This window comes from Metopolophium dirhodum, chromosome 4 (genome assembly GCF_019925205.1).
Source record: "Metopolophium dirhodum isolate CAU chromosome 4, ASM1992520v1, whole genome shotgun sequence".
Classification (NCBI taxonomy): Eukaryota; Metazoa; Arthropoda; class Insecta; order Hemiptera; family Aphididae; genus Metopolophium; species Metopolophium dirhodum.
This window is the reverse complement of record NC_083563.1, coordinates 35472288-35486590: the sequence shown is the minus strand read 5'-3', so window position 1 is coordinate 35486590 and position 14303 is coordinate 35472288. Positions and strand designations below refer to the sequence as shown.

The 14303-nt window shown below is 31.8% G+C and overlaps 1 protein-coding gene across 6 annotated transcripts in view; it reads left to right on the top strand.

Annotated features, from left to right (window-relative positions):
- The window catches only part of LOC132943808 (facilitated trehalose transporter Tret1-like), a 59425-nt gene extending 53869 nt beyond the window's left edge, over positions 1 to 5556 (top strand). For all 6 annotated transcript variants that reach the window (XM_061012920.1, XM_061012921.1, XM_061012917.1 and 3 more), the window contains 6 exons: positions 945 to 1067; positions 1149 to 1272; positions 1577 to 1885; positions 1969 to 2210; positions 2326 to 2629; positions 3021 to 5556. In XM_061012920.1, coding sequence (XP_060868903.1) covers positions 945 to 1067; positions 1149 to 1272; positions 1577 to 1885; positions 1969 to 2210; positions 2326 to 2629; positions 3021 to 3319 — 1401 coding nt within the window. In that variant the 3' untranslated portion in view covers positions 3320 to 5556. The remainder of the gene's footprint in view (positions 1 to 944; positions 1068 to 1148; positions 1273 to 1576; positions 1886 to 1968; positions 2211 to 2325; positions 2630 to 3020) is intronic.
- The last annotated feature ends 8747 nt before the right edge of the window (positions 5557 to 14303 follow it).

Here is a 14303-nt window from a genome sequence, read left to right as displayed (position 1 = left end):
ACAATAAGACTATAATAAGCACACCATTCATTGGCGAATTACGAAAATACATTCTACTAACACACCACTATAACACCTATAGGCAATAACACAATACCTATACCCATTAGACTGCTGTTTGACTATTATCGAGATCATCATTCGTTTGTTATTATAATTTTATATTTTTACGTACAACTGTCGTTTTTTATTATGTAACGTATATAAATCTGATTCGTCCGTAAAAAAAACTTTGAAACATTTGTATATTATGGTATAGATGCGTGTAACGAAATCTGCACCCAGTAGGCAGTACCGCATTATTACTATTAGCAGCTGCATAACTATGTTTTATGTTGTTTTGCACATTTTCATCCACCACATGATAACCTTGTCTATCGACGTTTTACTATTTCGTACTCTGCACGTGTTGTATAACTTTAATTATTTGTGTACGTTTTTTTACGTATACTTGAACCTTTTGAACTTGAAAATGTATATGAAAACGCATATAATAATATATAATTATTGAATTCAAAACGAGAAATAATATAATGGTTTTGTGATTTGGCGCAAATGAAAATAACACGCACTTAAAAAAAACGATTGAAAATATCGACAGTTAATCCATTACGATTTGTAATCGATAATTCACGAACACGAACGTATGTCATTGGAGGGATGTGTGGGAAGGGGACGCCTTTATGTATTGGAGAAAGGATTTTATATAGTAGTTAGTCATATTTGTCTATTATAAATGTTTGAAAAACTAATAAAAACGAATAGGATGAACAATCTATTTGCACGATGACAAGTCTCTTGTACTTTTGATTTTTGGGGCATATAATATAGTAGTTAGGCATGACAACTTGTTGTCATTCGTAGAACGTACTTTTGTGTCTTACGACAAATTCAATATTTTTGGACTCGTCTAACTTGCAAATATTACACGTTTGTTCATACAGATCCTTGCTTCATTAACAGTATCATTATGCTCAATGGTAGTAGGATTCGCGTCCGCCTACACGTCACCCGCCTTACCGTCGATGAACAGACCGGGCAGTCCGCTGTCAGTAACCGAGGAAGAAGTAAGTACCCATTTTTATCTGCGTTTGAAATGTGTTGGTGTGTTACTGATATATTAATGATTAATCGAATTTTGATTACAGGGTTCATGGATCGGCAGTCTCATGCCACTGGCAGCACTCATCGGTGGCATGGCCGGCGGGCCCCTTATCGAGTCCATCGGTAGAAAAACCACGATACTCGCTACCGGAATACCTTTTATTATTTGTAAGTAAACACTAATCAATATAGAAAACTTCATTAAACTTGAAAATCGTTACCATCGATTTCGTAATGAATTTAGTATTTAGGTCTAGGCCTATAATACCTACTTATGTTTTTTTGTTAGTATTAACCTACTTTTTGATTTGTGTGCATATTACTAAGCACATCTTAATCTGAGTACTTGTCAATATTAGGACAGTTTTTTTTTTTGTCGTTTCTGTTTACCACAAGTACTTATAAAACAAATATCTTGTTAATAATACTTTCATCAACTATTACAATGTTAACGTTTATTATTTGTTTGCAGCCTTTATTCTGATAGCGATGGCTGTCAACGTGCAAATGGTAATGGCCGGTAGGGCCATAGCCGGATTCTGTGTAGGAGTGGCTTCATTAGGTCTTCCTGTATACTTAGGAGAAACTGTACAACCTCAAGTCAGAGGGACGTTGGGCCTTTTGCCCACCACTCTCGGCAACAGCGGCATTTTGTTGTGCTTCATTGCTGGCAAATACCTTAACTGGCAGATGCTCGCTATCCTCGGCGCTTGTATCCCTATACCGTTCTTAGTGTGCATGTTCCTCATCCCCGAAACACCACAATGGTACATAAGCAGAAGTAAGTCGTATACTAGATGTGATTGTCTCTAAACTGAAATCGTATACTTAAAGACTCGATTTGTTTTATGTGTGCGCGTACAGACAAAAGTAAGAAAGCGAAAAAAGCTCTTCAGTGGCTGAGGGGCAAGGACGCGGATGTAACGCAAGAATTCAGCGAGATCGAAAAAGCTAATCACATGGGCAAAAACGAAGAAATGCCCGGGTATCTGAGCTTGTTTTCCAAGATGTACTCGAAACCCTTGCTTATATCTATGGGACTCATGTTGTTCCAACAACTCAGCGGTATCAACGCAGTTATATTTTATACCGTCAAAATCTTTAAGGTAAAATATTATATAAATATTACGAAACTCGTATCGTTATGAAACATACTTAACGAAGGCCTTTATTTTTCGCATCTAAAAATGTCGATCGGTTTTTTTCATTGTTATTATTTAGGAAGCTGGAAGTACCATCGATGAAAACTTGTGCACCATCATCGTGGGTATCGTCAATTTCTTGTCCACTTTCATAGCAACCGGTCTCATCGACAAACTCGGTCGCAAAATCCTTCTGTACGCGTCCAGCGCTACAATGGCAGTCACGCTCATCACTCTCGGAACGTTCTTCAACTACAAAAACAACGGTTACGACGTGTCTCAGTACGGATGGTTGCCATTGGCCAGTTTTGTGTTTTTCATCATCGGGTTTGCCATCGGCTTCGGGCCAATTCCGTGGTTGATGATGGGCGAAATTTTGCCCGGTAAATATCATAATTGACGATAGTTAACTTTTCTAAGCACGAATGCGATATTATATTATAATCATTGTAACGACCTACTACTTACTACCTAGCTAGGTTTTACATTTTTCGGTAAAGGGCTAGGTTCCTGCCTATTTTTTGAAGATTAAATAAATATGCCTGGATCTTATTATAATAAGCACTTATAGGTACTAACAACAACCCATATTTATTACTTTTAATTTTGAACCAAATTCAATGTCTGGATAAGTGGATAACCAATAATAAAAAGTCTTTTACTATACTTAAATCAAATTTCCGCCGGAACATCCCTAGCCTGCACACACCCAACACCACTAGTTATGCCTTTATGCATAATAATCTAACCGGTAAAATCATATTCTATTTTCAGCTAAAATCAGGGGCACGGCTGCTTCGTTGGCGACGGCTTTCAACTGGGCCTGCACGTTCGTAGTTACCAAGACGTTCGCCGACTTGTTGCGAGTCTTCGGCACTGACGGGACCTTTTGGATGTTTGGTGGCATCTGCCTGATGGGACTGGTGTTCATCGTATTCTGCGTGCCCGAGACGCAGGGCAAGAGCCTGGAGGACATCGAACGGAACTTGACCGGGGTAGGCAAAGGCCCGGTCAGACAAGTGAGGAGAATGAGCTCGATAGCGCATCTGAAACCACTGCCGATGGCCATCTAAACGACAGAAAAAAATTAATATTTTATATTATGTATTAACTATATAAGAAAATCGGCGTATATATATATATATTTTAATAACAATATTATACATCAATTTTTCTTCGGAACATTTTCGGCAATTACAAAATATGAAACCCGCAAGCTTTTATTTGGCGCGTATCTCTTTTAATATTTTACATTAAAAATTACGTTTTTATCATTACAACTTATTAACTACCTATATATAATATGTAAATGTGCATTGACCATTTTTAAAACGCGTTAGACTACACTGTTCTAAAGTGTATTATATAATGGTGCTAAAATATTTCAGACAATAATTAACAGAATAAAAACGACTTTTTTTTAAATTTATATAATATTAACTATATATATACATAAAAAAAAAATACGATTACAACAAGAATACAGACGAAGGCCGTCTCATTGCGTTTCCACATTCCGGAGAGTAGGTGAAGTTCCAATTTTTTTATATTAAATTATTATTATTTTTTTTTTTCGTGCTGTGATAGACACAGAACATCCCCTCCCCTCCTGCAGTTGTATGATAATGTTTACACCACAATACACGTATATAATATTATATATATATATATACATACAGATCAAATGCCGATTTTTACGATCGAGCAATCCCTCCTTACAAACCCTTCGAGTTTTTTTATTCGACTTAAGAATTTAATAGTATGATACGTATATAAAATATATATATATATTATATAATTATAGTTGGGCACTCGTTATTGTACTTACAATTTAATACATTTACATTATTACACTATAATACTTTATATACCTATAATATATGTTGATACGCTTAAGCCACTTTAGGGGGAGGCCTTCAAGTCCACGAAGGTTTGTGTGTGTGTGTGTGTGTGTGTGTGTGTATGTTTAGATTAACGTTTTTAATATTATTATTATTATTATTATTATTATGTAGGTGTAAAATACGTAATTGTAAACAAACGATGTTTCTAAGTGTTTATATTTTGTTTTTTTAAACGATTTTTACATTGCAGTATACTTGGTACCTATGTTTTTCCGGTTTTCCGATCCGTTATAGGTAAAACCTGCACGTATGATTCCATACAAATTGTGTAATATAACGGACCGCGAAACTGGAAAGGATATAACCATTATAAAATTGTACATCGAGTTACGATTACATTTAAAATACAATACAATAACTGCGGCAAAAAGACAATATTATTTTACTAACATCAAAAAAATGTAATAGTCAATTTTTCCGCGAAAAGCCGCCCCGCCGTGAGTGTGTAGGTACAACATTTGATCGATATTTGGAAAACCGATACAATTATGCGCGCCTATGATGCGGGGTGGGCTAAATATTATGTTTATTATCGATACAACTTTTTAAACGACTAGACTGTTTTTTTTTTTTTTTTTTAATATTTAATTGTGATTTGATATGATTATGTTATACAATAATATTGATATTGAAAAGCCTCGCGTAAAAATCGTTTTTTACCTAGTAAATATATTAATAATACAAATACTTACTGAAGTTGACTATAAAATCAGTGTCGCTTTTTTCCAATCAGGCGGGCAAACTTTGTGATTTTATTATTATTTTTTTTTTTGTATTAAAATTAGTTACCAATATATTAAACTATGAATTTTTTTTTTGTTAGGACATTATTATTTATTAAAACAATATATAGATTCTCGGATGACATGTTATTTATTTCTAGATTTATTTAAATTATAATATAGATTTATAATTGTGTTTTGAGCTCAAATCACTCTAAAAAAAAAAAGAATGTAGTACATATACCTATATTTATATTGTCAATTAAATGAATAAAACAAAAGCAATAGATATTATTACTATTATTACTACCAGCTGTAAACCTTTAGTTAATGAATTAACAACACATTCCATACTGTACGAAATTATTTAGTATTTTATCAAAATATGTATGAAATATTATTTTATTTTATTTTTTATTTTAATTCGATATATATTTCTGTTTTGAACAAAAAACAAAAACATTTTTGTGGCTTAAGTACGTTTTTCGAAGACGTGTTAATTCATTATTATAATATTTATTGTTTAATATAATATACATTTTTAGAGACTTAAACTTTTTTTATGAAACGAACATACGATAAAATATTGTTTTATTTATTTTTGTATTACAAAATTATTTGAATGTTTAGATTGAAAACATTGTTTAATTTATGTGTACAAATAAACATTATTTGTTAAAAATATTCAACGTTTTTTTTTTTGTCCTATTTTATTAACTTACCTAATAATAAGTTATCTACTCCTGTAGTAGATATCTTATCATATAGTGTCATGTACTGTTTATCTAAACCATAAAGATATCAAACGCATAGAATTCTAAATTCTTAAGTGTTTATTAAATAGTTATGTTATTAGTTAACACAATCGATACCGGCGACTTTATGCTACAAGTCATGATGTATTGTGTAATATACGGTTATGCGACTGTTCGTTTTCTAAAACAATGGTTTAATTTTATCTATATTGATTTATATTTTTTTTATAAAATCAGAGAAAATTTTTTTTTACAGATATCATTCCTTCGCGATAACGATAAATGTTCGTAACTCGATCCTTTCAAAAGTGTTTTTTTGTGCTCCGTGATTTTGTTACTTATAAATAATGCTACACCACTCGCCGTGTTTCGTGTCGTATTCCGTATGAACAATAAGTGAATACGAATACCTAGGTACAGATGACGATTTATAGTAATACATTTTGACATTTACAATACATGTCTGCGGTCACCTTATTTACCTATCACTTGGTGGTAATTGATTTATTGTATTATTGTACATAGACAAATGAAAAATTTCGAAAAAAAATATTCGGGCTCATCGCAGCGTTTTAAATATTTTTTAAATCTGATTTCTTTCCGTTTTACAACAATACGCAATTTCCGTTTCTGTGCGACCTGGAAATTTTTTTCAAGGTTAATTGTTCTCACTATGTAACTACCAAAACTACAAAAATCATTAAACAATTTTTCTTTTATTTTTATGACGACGTTGTAACACCAAATGAATACATTTATTTTGGTTTGTATTATAAACTGTGTTATTATAATTACAAATACAATAATACTCGTATAATATTGTGTACATTATACAAGGGCGCTGTTTAATATTCATAATTTACTTACACTCTATGTACACACATAATAATACTCTACATTATGCGGTTTGAGTTTTACTTAAAATAATAGGTAATGTCACGAGCGTGCTATTACAAAAGTACGTACCTATATATTAATATTACTATATATTATACATAAATTCATACTTGTACCTTTAGGTACAAAAAGGCACTATATTATGCATTATATTATTATTACAATATGATTATTATACAAATTAACTGAATAGTGCACCTACGTGTGACCGAACTGAATAAATTATTTTTGATGTAAAAACACGGAAAAAAAGTGTCGCATGAATGAAACAATAATTGAAGCCCTTAAACACGTCATGCAGACAAAAATGGTTGAAAAACAAAAGATAAAATATATGTCGTCATTGACGTGCGTGTATACCTGAGTATACCCTGAAGTAAGTATAGCGTGTGATTAATAACGCAACCAATATTGTATGAACTTGATTTCATCGACAACTAAATATAATTTTCGGTACGTTTAGAAAAATAAGTACAAAACAATTTAAAGTATCTGAAGCCAACGCAGTGTCTGCATGCATCTAATTATTTTGCACTGTTTTGTAATTTTTTGTGTACCTCTGCAGTATTACGTCACAACTGTTAACACCGATAAAAATACTTCAAACATTTTTCGTACCGTATTTTAGGTATACCTATGAAAAGTCAGAATAGGTCAACAATTTAAAAACGTTGTAGTTTTTTTATTGAAGACATTTTTTAGCGATATGAAAAAGTTGAAACCTGACAGTATAAGCCATAAATAAAATATGTTATAAATGCAAATTTCAAATTGCTTACATTAAAATCGAAGTAAAGTGTTTTGAGAATCCTTAATTATTGAACACATTATAGTTTAATATACTGTAGTATATTTAAGCATATAACAAGATCGATATATTATGATATTATTATAGATCTTTTTTATTAGATTAGTAAATAATTTAGCTTTTCTATGCTGGTTACTCATAAATAACTTAAAAATAATAACTTTAGCATAAATTACTGAAATATACTACTTATACAAGTGCAAAAAAATGAAACGTAACAAATCATATTTTAACTTTTCGAATCCTTTAAACAGGCCAGATATATTATAGTTTATATTATCATGTAATTTAAATGGTATTTTAATTATTGTCATGGTAATTTTTGAATTGTCAAGGGTATGGTACATATAGGTATAATTATATACATACCTGATACAAAGGAAGGAATAAATTACTTAAATGAAATTCAGTATTTATGTATACGCACCTCGACATAGTTACAGCGGTAGGTAACTTATAAGAAATAAATACGTAAAATAAAATATAAAACAGTTTAACCGTTTAAGTGTAAGTACCTAAGTTATTAAGTAATTGGCTGTCTATTTTTTTTCGATTTGTCGTCATAACATCATATACCTACTTGCGGCTCTGCAGTACCTACCTACGTTAAAATAATATACCTAGCGTTACATTTTACATATATTATAATTTATAATTATATTACAGTTTCCAACAATAAAACAATGCAACTTTGCATGGGGAGATCGACGCTCAAATATGGCTCTCGAACAGTCGAGTGGGTTATACGGCTACTATTATATTACCTGCACTTTTGAATTTTAAGCTAGTCACAGCAAAAAATCTACAGGTGCGCTTTTAAAACTTTTGTTTATTGGAGCCGAAATGCTAAAATTATACTCCATAAGCACTGTCAGTTTCGTAAACTGTGAGTCACGGGACATAAGATTTCCGTCATCTAAGCTACCATCCACCCCTCCCCCCCAAAAAAAAACCGTAATGTAAGAAAATAAGATTAATATTGGAATGTATTTCTAATTTCGATTGATTTTACAATAATGTGTGTTTTAAGTTTTTGACAGTGTTTTTGTATATGTTTTATAGGTGGTAATAGTAGATATATATAGTGCGTATATATTGTGCGGCGAGAGCTGGAAGTGAGGTATTTCAGTCACGGGCTACATTTCACACAACGGCCAAGACTGATGGGGATTGGAAGCAGCGATTGTCTGCCCTTGTCCAACACACGAAACATATAGACATTTAAACGTATTTTCATTCCAACGTATACCGATTGATCTAGTGAAGCGATAAAAATTCAAATTTGTCATCAATACTACACGAGATAGACTTTTTAATCGTATTCCCTCATATATCCTTAAAAAATGAGTAGCTAAAAAAATGAAATGTTTCAATTTTCGGAGAAGTTAAAATCAACTACCTCTATCAACATATCGGTAATCCATAAATAAAAATGACCTGCCCTTACTATTCTCGGTGCACCTGGATTCGCCAAACTGTTTCTTAGAACAGCACAGGATATTAACCACTTACCAGCATTTGAAATTTGAAACAAATCGTACTGATACGTTCACGCGTATAGAATCTGTTTTGGAGAGTGACATTTTCGGACGCCGTAGCGGACGGAATAGTATATTGTGTGGCAAGGGCGGGAAGTGAGCTATTTCAGTCGCGGACGACGTGTGCGGCACGAGCTGTAGGCGAGGGCCGCATTTCACCCAAGACTGAAATTATTGCCTTCCCGCACGAGCCACACATACTATTTTTTGCCACGCCTGTGCATTCACCGATAACGGCAAAGGTAATGCAGGGTAATCTATGCAACAACTAGACTATAATATAATTAATAGTTATACGACAACAATATATTTCATGAAAGAAACGATTTGGTTTTATTTATTTTAAGCGTCACGCGCATGGAGGTTATAATATGATAATGAGATGTAACCAAAAGTTTATAATTTGTAAATACCGACGACCGTGGTATAGATTTCAGTGACTGTTTGTGCAGGGTATACGCGCGTCGCGCATTTGCGGGTGAAATGTGCGCGCAGCACTTTTGGGGATTCCCACTTTACCGCCCGGCATTTTTTGGGAATTCCACTTTACCGCCGGCACTATTGGGGATTCCCACTTTACCGCTCGCTGGACGGAAAAAGGACGCTTTCCAACGCTTCAACCGCTATCGAAAACCAAACTTTCGGTGCAGACGTGACAAAAATAGTATATTGTGTAGCAAGGGCGGGAAGTGAGCCACACATACTATTTTTTGTCACGCCCCTGCGTTCATGGAAAAGGTTATGCAGGGATCTATGCAACAATTATAGACTATTCTACAAAAACAATCTCATGGCGGAAGACATTTTATTTTATTTCAAAATTACAATTTTCACTTTGTATATTTTATTATTGTAACTGATAAGATTATTATACAAATTGCGTGAAATAAACTTACTAACGCATCGTTCGACGCACTTATCTAGGAACAGTGCAAATTAAATATGTTTAAATGTTTATACGTCATGCAAGGAGGTTATACTATACATTTAAGATGTAACCAAAAGTTTATGTTTTGTAAGAACCGTGGTAGGTATCCATTTTAGTTTCTGGTTGTGCAGGGGATACGCGTTCGGCGGCCGGCACTTTTGGGGATTTCTTCTTTTCCGCTCGGCACTTTTGGGGATTTCCTCTTTTCCACCCGGCACTTTTGGGGATTTCCTCTTTTCCGGCCGGCACTTTGGAGATTTCCACTTTACCGCCCGCTGGACGGAAAAAGGACGCTTTCGAACGCTTCAACCGTAGTCGAAAACCAAACTTTCGGTGCAGGCGTGACAAAAAATCATTTACTGTTCACTAGACGTAAAAATCAAAAAGGTAAGTTTACAACGTTAGGTAAAATACAATTTAGTGAATAGTTAATTACTTAATTATCTTTTATCAGAAAATAATCAAGTTGTTATTCCGAGTTGAAAATAATTCTTTTAACTTTTCATTATTTGAAAACTACATTGGGGCAATAACCGTAGGTATACTTCAGATAGATCAAGTGTCACGACAGGTCATGTGTTATCAATAAAGAAAATATCTTCAGATAATTCAGCGTTGCTGCATGCAGAAATGAGAGGTTTCCATGTATAATTGATTTTCACTTTTACAGCTTTGATTATATTTATTATGAGATACACGAATAAAATAACTATTAATTATTTTTTAAATATATTACATAAAAATAATTAAAATGGATGTAAATTACAAAATATAAAAATCTTGGTGGTATTAGGGGGGTGAATCCATAAATTATCGAGGTTCGAATTTATACATACGGTACAATGTAGATAGGCGTACAGTGGCGTGCTTGGATAACTAAGAAAATGCTGTATTTGCCGACATTCACTTCTCTCACCTGACTTCTCGTTAACATTGGATTTTCAATCACGCTATTTTTGTTTCATCGTCCATAAGTACACATATTATGATGTGTGATAAATTCACATATTATGGAACACGTCATAGTAGCGAGCAGTGCGAGTATTGGGCGATGAAATTCCAGCGGAAATAATTATAATTTAATAATCGCATTCCCATGAGTGTGTCTCAGCGTAATTTCGTTAAATTTTAATTCAAATTTTCATTTACCCAGAAAGCATCTATCCATATTATACGTTTAACTATAATATATGTATTGACTTGACTGACGTAACCTCCTACAATGTAATCATAACATTGTTTAATATTTTATAATAATCAATATCGTATTGTCGTAAATTGTTTTAGCTAAGAATACCTGCCACGATTATTCCACGTTTATGATTGACGATTATCCATTGATACGATAACTAATTTTTAACTCGTCTAAGTAGAACGTAAATAATTAGGAACGTGCATCGTTAACACTATCTCAGGGCCACTAAATTAATGGCTATTTAAAAAAATATAATATATTGCACTGTTGTTTTTCTGACTTTTCTGTCAACACGTTTATCTTATATATATGTGCCTATATACATTATACATGTTAGTTGAAAACATTAATTTATTTTTCGATTTCAGTTGCTTAAATAACTGAACCAATCATAATATAATATCGTTTCCGATGAAATATACGGATAGGATAATGTATCAATATTATAAGAGTGCTTATGGATAATACTGCACTGTTGTTACAAACTTTGTCCTAGTTCTTTATAATAGTTATGGGAAACTCATTATTTTTAAAACAAACCCATTAGTATTATTATTTGCAGTAACAACTCATTACTATAAATAGGTATTATTCAATAAATGTTCAAAACCTTTTATCGCTATTGTTATTCTGCTTATGAGTTTATAGAATACTAGCCGACTTTTTAATTCTTACAAACCTGGCAACCTCCGAATTAAAATTATTAAAACAATTTCTAAAATGATAATACTCTAGTAAAAATACGAAAACAGTGATAATTTTTCTTGTTTAAAATATTACAAAGAAACAAGTAACCTAAATAACCGTTTTATCTAAGTTAACACCTATATAAGACGAAATAATATTATATACCTTCATTGTTATACCAAACTAGTATTTATAATTTATATTATTATATCATAGAATAGAAAAGTTAGGAAAAATACAAGGTAAACTCAATATTTTTACGAGCAATCAGAAATATAACATTGTAGCATCACCCTGTATACTAATTAATTAATTAAATGAACATAGGTATAGCGTTTAGTTTTATAGTGGGATATTAATATATATTGTAGAGGTAATCACGAATTAAATTAATTTGTCAGTTACGACCGTATATATACATATTATATAACATATCACAGGCGTATTACATTACGATATAAAACTAAAAAAGTCATAAAACAAACGGGATTCGACATTGACGAGTAGGTATTTTTTTTCATAGTAAATTAGTATATTTATATACATACTATATTCGAGTAATATGATATTTTATATACTTTATATATAGGGTCTACATTTTGTTAGGGAGTCGTGCATTTCGTGAACAATGTCTTGGGACACGCGAAGAGAAAATAAAATTAATACCAAGGTATTAACACGGACTGGTGTGACGGCATGAGACCCGTCACTTTATTAATGGTCAATTATTTTTAAAAGTGATAAAAGTATACTTCGGAAAAAATAAAACTTGAGTGTAGATCAAAACGAATGATATATAGAGTACAATATCATAAATATATGGTTAAATAATAGGAAATATAAGTAAAGGTACTTTTAACCAAATTATATTATAACGAGTTACTTTTTTTTTAATATAACTTTTAACTAACGAGTTAATTTTTTCCCGTTATATATACAGTTACTAATCAGTTAATTAATTTTATAGTCAAGTTAAGTACATTTCCCCCCTAATAGAGATGTATTTTTTTTCTTTAAATAAATCATTTTAAATGTTATAAGATCAATATTATTATTATTATTTTCTGTTAGGCTTTAAAAAAGGCGTAATGATTAATTTTTGATGAATATATAATTTTAAGTTCACACTTAAAACCCAAATAAACCATTTTAAATAGATGCATACACCTACGCCACCCGCACTTCTATTTAAACTTTTCATCAAAATAAAAACGGTAACATACAAAATTACTACGAAGATATTATAATATTATGGTCTCTCGGTATGCAAATTTGACCAAGACTATATCTATACTAATCTATAACCAAATTAAATTCTACCACCCAAGCGCTCTAGTTATTATCTCTTCGTAATAATATAATATATACACACGCTAGTATAGTGGTGTACCTCTACCCAAACTAACCTAACATCCTCAATATAAATGGTTAAGAAATAGAAAAGATTAGGAAAAAAATACAATAAAAATATCCAAAAAAATTTAAAATTCCCCCAAATACATTGTTTTTAAAATTCTCAACAATAGCACTACCAGACTACCCAGTTCGGTGTTTAAAAATAAGTTAGTAAAGCGATTTCTTAAAAATATATAATATTTAATATACTAGCTGAGCCCGTGTACTTCATTGCCCGTTTAAAGTGCCAACTTTCTGTGATTCAAACTTTCTCGATTCGTTTTTTTAATATTCGGTGCATGATGTACAAAACTTAAAAATGTTTATCTTGAATCTGAAATCTCAAAATACTTGTGCAATTACCACTTTAAAAGGCGCATTTTGGAAGATGTTATATTTTAGTGGTGGTGGTACGAAGGTACGGTGAAAATTGTAAGCCTCAAGCTATCATTATTTAGGATCTACGTTGATCGGTTATTGAGTCAGTCAGGACACTGCTGCGGATCAGAATTTTTATTCCAGGCAACAGAAAAGTTAAGATAAATTTTGAACACCATACACCGAATATTAAATAACGAATTGAACAAAGTTTGAGTCATATAGAGTTGGTACATTTAATGGGCAATGAAGTGCACGGGATCAGAGCTAGTAATATTATATAATTGGATAGTTACAACCAGGGTCTTGCACCCGAATTAACCAGAACCCGTAACATCCTTAAAAACCCTTAAACCCGAAACAAACGTCTAAATCCCATAAAACCCTATTAAGACATTCTGTTTTACCAGAAACCCGAATAATTTTTTATTTTACAATGTTCATGCGTGATATATCATTTTGAATATATTAAATGTGGTTAGTTTGATCATGTCGTTTGACTATGTAGTTAATTATTTATTTAATGATAACAATATTTGGACATTTTGCTAAACAATTAAAAATTTTTAAGAAAAAGTATCTAATAAAAATAACTAGCCATACAAAATTATGTTTTTTGTGATCTACTAAACACCCGTATTAACCAATGTAGAATAACGGTTATTAACACCCAAACATTTGTTTTAATTTTTAAATCGGGTGAAAAACCCCGATTACAACTTTACAAGATACGTATTATAATACATTTAAGATTTAGATAAACAACTATTATAGTAAACATTCGAGTATGATAATTTTTTCATATATTTTACGTATTTCAATAATACAATAACTATTGCAATATTAACGC